A 6,222-nucleotide genomic window follows, 5' to 3' on the forward strand; every position below is an offset into this window, starting at 1 on the left:
TAACTTTGACCGCTGTCTAGTGATCCTCTCCTGTATCACTATTGTACCCTCTTGCCAAACTCATGGTGAGGTATACAATAGGTCTGGTACATCGCATAGCATACTTTTTATAACCTATCATTGAGGCATAGGGAATGACTTTCATTCTCTTTCTATTTTCTGCTATGGTCAGGTTTTGAGTCTTACTCAACTTCATACCTTGCAACACAGGTAATAACTCCTTCTTTGATTGTTCCATTTTGAACTACTTCAAAATCTTGTCAAGGTATGTTCTCATTGAAAAATTTTATCAAGCGTCTTGATCTATGTCTATAGATCTTGATGCTCAATATGTAAGAAGCTTCACCGAAGGTCTTTCTTTGAAAAACTCCTTTCAAACACTCCTTTATGCTTTCCAGAAAATTCTACATCATTTCTGATCAACAATATGTCATTCACATATACTTATCAGATAGGATGTAGTGCTCCCACTCACTTTCTTGTAAATACAGGCTTCTCCAAAAGTGTATAAAACCATATGCTTTGATCACACTATCAAAGCGTATATTCCAACTCCGAGAGGCTTGCACCAGTCCATAAATGGATAGCTGGAGCTTGCTCACTTTGCTAGCACCTTTTGAATCGACAAAACCTTCGGGTTGCATCATATACAACTCTTCTTTAATAAATCCATTAAGGAACACAGTTTTGACATCCATTTGCCAGATTTCATAAAATGCGGCAACTGCTAACATGATTCGGACAGACTTTTAAGCATCGATACGAGTGAGAAGATCTCATCGTAGTCAACATTTTGAACTTGTCAAAAACCTTTTTGCGACAATTCGAGCTTTGTAGATAGTAACACTACTATCAGCGTCCATCTTCCTCTTCAAGATCTATTTATTCTCAATGGCTCGCCGATCATCGGGCAAGTCAATCAAAGTCCATACTTTGTTCTCATACATGGATCCCAACTCAGATTTCATGGCCTCAAGCCATTTTGCGGAATCTAGGCTCGTCATCGCTTCCTCATAGTTCTTAGGTTCGTCATGGTCAAGTAACATGACCTCCAAAACAGGATTACCATACCACTGTAGTGCGGAACGTACTCTGGTTGACCTACGAGGTTCGGTAGTAACTTGATCCAAAGTTTCATGATCATCATCATTAACTTCCTCACTAATTGGTGTAGGCATCACTGGAACTGATTTCTGTTACCTCATCAAGTTCTACTTTCCTCCCACTCACTTCTTTCGAGAGAAAATCCTTCTCTAGAAAGGATCCATTCTTAGCAGCGAATATTTTATTCATGTAAACCATTTATATTAAGTGTATGACCATAGAATGTTTTATTCATGTAAACATAACAACAATTATTCTTTAACTTAAATGAATAACTGTATAGCAATAAACATGATCCAATCATATTCATGCTCAACGCAAAACACCAAATAACATTTATTTTAGGTTCAACACTAATCCCAAAGGTAAAAGGAGTGTGCGATGGTGATCTTATCAACCTTGAAATCATTTCCAACACACATCATCACCTCGCCCTTAACTAGTCTCTGTTCATTTTGCACCTCCTATTTCGAGTTACTAATCTTACACTACTAGGAAAAACCCTAGTAGTAGCGCGGGTTTTGAGGCTATCAACAGCGCGGCAGCCGCGCTACCAATAAGGTGCTACAGCTAACTGTTAGTAGTAGCGCGGTTTGTACCCACGCTACTACTATTGACTATATCAGCAGCGCTTTTCCAGAACACGCTACTATTACTTAGTTGTAGCGCTTTCCTAGCCCCGTGCTACTGCTATGTGTTTCATCATTTTTCCCCGCTTCCTACCCAGTTTCCTACCCAATTTCAATTTCAATAAACTGCAATTTCCAGATACTAGATACTACTAGATATCAATTTCATAAAGCATTATAGGTACTAGGTAGTACTGCCTCCATTCCAAATTACTCGATAACGATCATCATATGCATCCTCAAGCAGTACAAGGTGATATCGATGACGATCATCATATATAGTTCTAGATGATATCGATGACGATCATCATATGTAGTTCTACATGATATCGACGACGATCATCATATGTAGTTCTAGATGATATAGATACACACACATATGTAGTTATAGATGATATCAATGACGATCATCATCCTCAAGCCTGGGCGGTGGGTGTTCCTGATAGTAATTAGGATGGCCTGTCCAACACAGAGATTCTTGCCAACAAGGAATCTCTTCCACCCAACCAAGTTTAAGTGTGTGCAACCGTGTGTGTCCATGCAGTAAGTACAGGTGGTGACGGAGCCCCTTGCGGTAAGGCGTAGTCCAGCTGAGCCTTCTTCATCAGGCTCGATACCACAACTCACAGATAGGTTCTTTGGCAATTTCTGAATAAGAAAAACATATCAATTAATAAATAGCCTCGCACATACTCTTGAAAATATATTTCTATTAAGTATATATTTCTACACTATCAAAAGACATAGTACTACGCATTTGTACTAATTAAGCATGAATTCTACTAATAAGTATATATGGATTATCTACACTATTAATAGTTCCTTGGATTCTACAATAATAAGCATGTGATCAGACTCTACACTAAAGCATATCATCAACTAGATTCCACAAAGCATAGGACTCTACACTAAGCATATCATCAGATTCACTAAGCATATCATCGGATAATTTGCATTTGTAAGTATAACAATAAAGCACATATATATCATCAAATTACTATAGTCAGTATAACATACCATTTCATGCCGATCGACCATGGTACTTGTCAGGCGGGTCACGAATGGCACCCCGACAAAGTTATCACATGGCGGAATTATGTCCCATAGGTTCCACACCTCCTCCTCTCTCAGCCTCATTCTTTGAGCTACGATGGCTTCATGAAGTGGGTTCTCATCATCTTCATTGAGTGGGTCCTCATTATCTTCATCATCTTCGTCATCTTCATCATCTTCGGCATCTTCATCATCTTCCACCAGGTTGAGATAAATGACAGCCAGCTTGGGTCTTTCTGCTCTGAAGGAGAAGCTGGTCAACTCACCACTAGTAAGACGCACGCGGGCAAGGAAATGGGCCCATCCATCCCCTCCAATCTGCGACATATTGCGTCCTTTCTCGACATCCATAGTGTACGGCCCCCCAGGGGCTCAAATGTCATAGTGTCTCCTGTCATCTGGTTGAATTTCAACCTCACATTGCATGGGACGATCTGTGTAAAAAAAGCAAAATGACACAATGCAATAATGCCAACACTAAAAATAAAATAGTTGTTACATTTCATCTAATTTCTTACCGCTGCATGACGGAAACTCGGCTGGAAGTAGATGCCAAACAACTTGCCAGTTGCAAGGCTGTTGGCGCACCTTGACTTGCACAGTCGACGTGGTAGTGGTGGCGCCATTTTCCTAAAGCAATATGAGCAAAGGATTAACGATCCACTTTACGGGAAAGAAAAACAGTAGCATGTGATATTTTTGGTTCTTCTTCAGTTATATTTTCATAGTGGAACCCGATCCCAAAAAGTAAACAACAAGCTCTTAATTAACTTACTAACACCTTCTATAATAGAACCAACAGCTAGCAGGCCAATGCCAAATCAGCCAACAAGACTCGTAGACAACAAGTTCTCAATTAGCTTACTAACACCTTCTAGAATATCTCTAAATGAAGAGATTCTTCCGCGAGAAGCAATTTCAGGGGCACCTATTGCCAAAAAAACTATTTGGCCCCTACCAAAGGTATAATCCTAAGATCTGTAATAAGTTATCTACCAAATCAAGGTACCACCTACCAAGACACATTTCATCTAATTTGGCCCCTATTTGCCTAAGATAACTGATTAAAAAACAAGTGGAAAATTTAATTGGGATTAACTTAGCACATCCAAACTAAATACTTGTACCACCTACCAAAGCATTTCAATTAAATTGGCACCTACATTTTGCAAAAATAACTTATTACAGAAAAACAAAAGCATCTAGTTATCCATATGAAATTCGTAAGCCCTCGCTGCATCTAGGTAGGGCAACCCTCGGGGGGTGCTGACGAGGAGGGGGGATGGCATGGTGATCTCGGTCGGGGGTGCTGACGAGGGGAAGGTCGGTGACTTTCCTATGAGAGGGGGCGACGGCAGCGGCCGGCGAGGGGATCAAGGGCAGTCGGCCAAAGGCGCCCGGCCAGAGCTCGCGGGTGGCGACAGAGTGGGCGGCGAGAGGGTGGAGGAGCAGCTAGCAGAGGGGCGGCGAGAGGGGGGAGGAGCATTACCTGCGGCGGCGGTGGTGGTGCCGCGCGGTGGCGAAGGAGAAACCCTAACCGCAGTTGTCGGCGTCAGGCGGAGGGGGACGATTGAGAGATGAGCGTACGGGTGGACGGGCCGCGTGTTTTGTTTTGCTATAGCAGTAGCGTGGGTACAGGGAGCGCGCTACTGCTAAGCCCAATATCAATAGCGCTTTGTCCTGAAAAAACGCTACTGCTAAGGCTAAGCATCTAAAAACATCAAAAATATACATTGGTCATCATTGATCTTTTTGTGTAGAATCTAAATAGTCAACACGAATCCTCACCGTACCTGTATAGGCACAGATGAAGATTCATATTGCAGCCACAAATCCTACACATATAGTTCAATGAAGACCAAGTGCTCGAGATAGTTTGAGAAGTAACATATTTAAGGTGGTAAACACCTTGTTCGCTTAGCAGTATGGGACTAAACTTAATTAGTTGCAAGAGGGGATGATACTTAGCAGCAGCGAGTTTTAAAGAAAAATGCTGCTACTAAGTACTTTAGCAATAGCGCGTCCAGGAGAAGGGCGCTACTACTATATCTAGCCCGAGGGCAACACCGTGGCAATTGTAGTAATAGCGCTCGTTTCACCTAGACCGCTACTGCTACTGGGCTATTAGTAGCGCGGTCTTCTGAAGCTCACTACTGCTAATTAGCAGTAGCGTTTGTTTTTAAACCTCGTTGCTGCTAAGATTCTGTGTATAAGGTTTTCCCTAGTAGTGTTAGCAGCTGAATCGGTATCAAATACCATGGGGTTACTCTGAACACTAGTAAAGTACACATCAATAACATGTATATCAAATATACCTTTCACTTTGCCATCCTTCTTATCCACCAAGTATTTGGGGTAGTTCCACTTCCAGTGAACATTCCCTTTGTAGTAGAAGCACTCAGTTTCAGGCTTAGGTCTAGCTTTGGGTTTCTTCATGGGAGTGGCAACTTGCTTGCCATTCTTTCTTGAAGTTCCCTTTCCTTTGCCCCTTTTCTAGAAACTAGTGGTCTTGTTAACCATCAACACTTGATGCTCTTTCTTGATTTCGACCTTCGCCGATTTTAGCATCGCGAAGAGCTCGGGAATCGTTTTCGTCATCCCTTGCATATTATAGTTCATCATGAAGTTCTAGTAACTTGGTGATAGTGACTAGAGAACTCTATCAATCACTATCTTATCTAGAAGATTAACTCCCACTTGATTCAAGTGATTGTAGTACTCAAACATTCTGAACATATGCTCACTGGTTGAGCTATTCTCCTCCATCTTGTAGGCAAAGTACTTGTCAGAGGTCTCATACCTCCCAACTTGGCATGAGTCTGAAATACCAATTTCAGCTCTTGGAACATCTTATATGCTCCGTGGCGTTCAAAACATTTTTTAAGTCCCGGTTCTAAGCCGTAAAGCATGGTGCACTAAACTATCAAGTAGTCATCATACCGAGCTTGCCAAACGTTCATAACGTCTGCATCTACTCCTGCAAAAGGTCCATCACCTAGCGGTGCATCAAGGACATAATTCTTCCGTGCAGCAATGAGGATAATCCTCGGATCACGGATCCAGTCTGCATCATTGCTACTATCATCTTTCAACTTATTTTTCTCTAGGAACATATCAAAAATAAATGGGGAGTTATAACGTGAGCTATTGATCTACAACATAATTTGCAAATACTATCAGGACTAAGTTCATGATAAATTAAAGTTCAATTAATCATACTACTTAAGAACTCCCACTTAGATAGACATCCCTCTGGTCATCTAAATGATCACGTGATCCATATCAACTAAACCATGTCTGATCATCACGTGAGATGGAGTAGTTTTCAATGGTGAACATCACTATGTTGATCATATCTACTATAGGATTCACGTTCGACCTTTCGGTCTCAGTGTTCCAAGGCCATATCTGCATATGCTAGGCTCGTCAAGTTTAA

At 41.4% G+C, this 6,222-nt stretch overlaps 1 protein-coding gene across 1 annotated transcript; it reads right to left on the reverse strand.

Annotated features, from left to right (window-relative positions):
• Positions 1–2,087: 2,087 nt before the first annotated feature.
• LOC147959152 (uncharacterized) lies at positions 2,088–3,137 on the reverse strand. The gene is made up of 2 exons (XM_087532517.1): positions 2,751–3,137; positions 2,088–2,381 (listed from the first exon to the last, which is right to left on the reverse strand). The coding sequence occupies exons 1-2, from the start codon at positions 3,135–3,137 to the stop codon at positions 2,088–2,090; spliced, it is 681 nt and encodes a 226-aa protein (XP_087388643.1).
• Between the last annotated feature and the right edge of the window lie 3,085 nt (positions 3,138–6,222).

The sequence above is a fragment of the Triticum urartu genome, chromosome 7A, assembly GCF_056163025.1.
Source record: "Triticum urartu cultivar PI428250 chromosome 7A, HENAU_Tu73, whole genome shotgun sequence".
Lineage (NCBI taxonomy): Eukaryota > Viridiplantae > Streptophyta > Magnoliopsida > Poales > Poaceae > Triticum > Triticum urartu.

What these genes read in the sequence shown, in the direction of transcription:
- LOC147959152 (XM_087532517.1), bottom strand. Translation starts at nt 3,137, where the DNA reads ATGGATGTCGAGAAAGGACGCAATATGTCGCAGATTGGAGGGGATGGA. An exon ending in TGGTCGATCGGCATGAAATG is followed by an intron (nt 2,382 to 2,750) that starts GTATGTTATACT and finishes TTTCTTATTCAG; the next exon opens with AAATTGCCAAAGAACCTATC.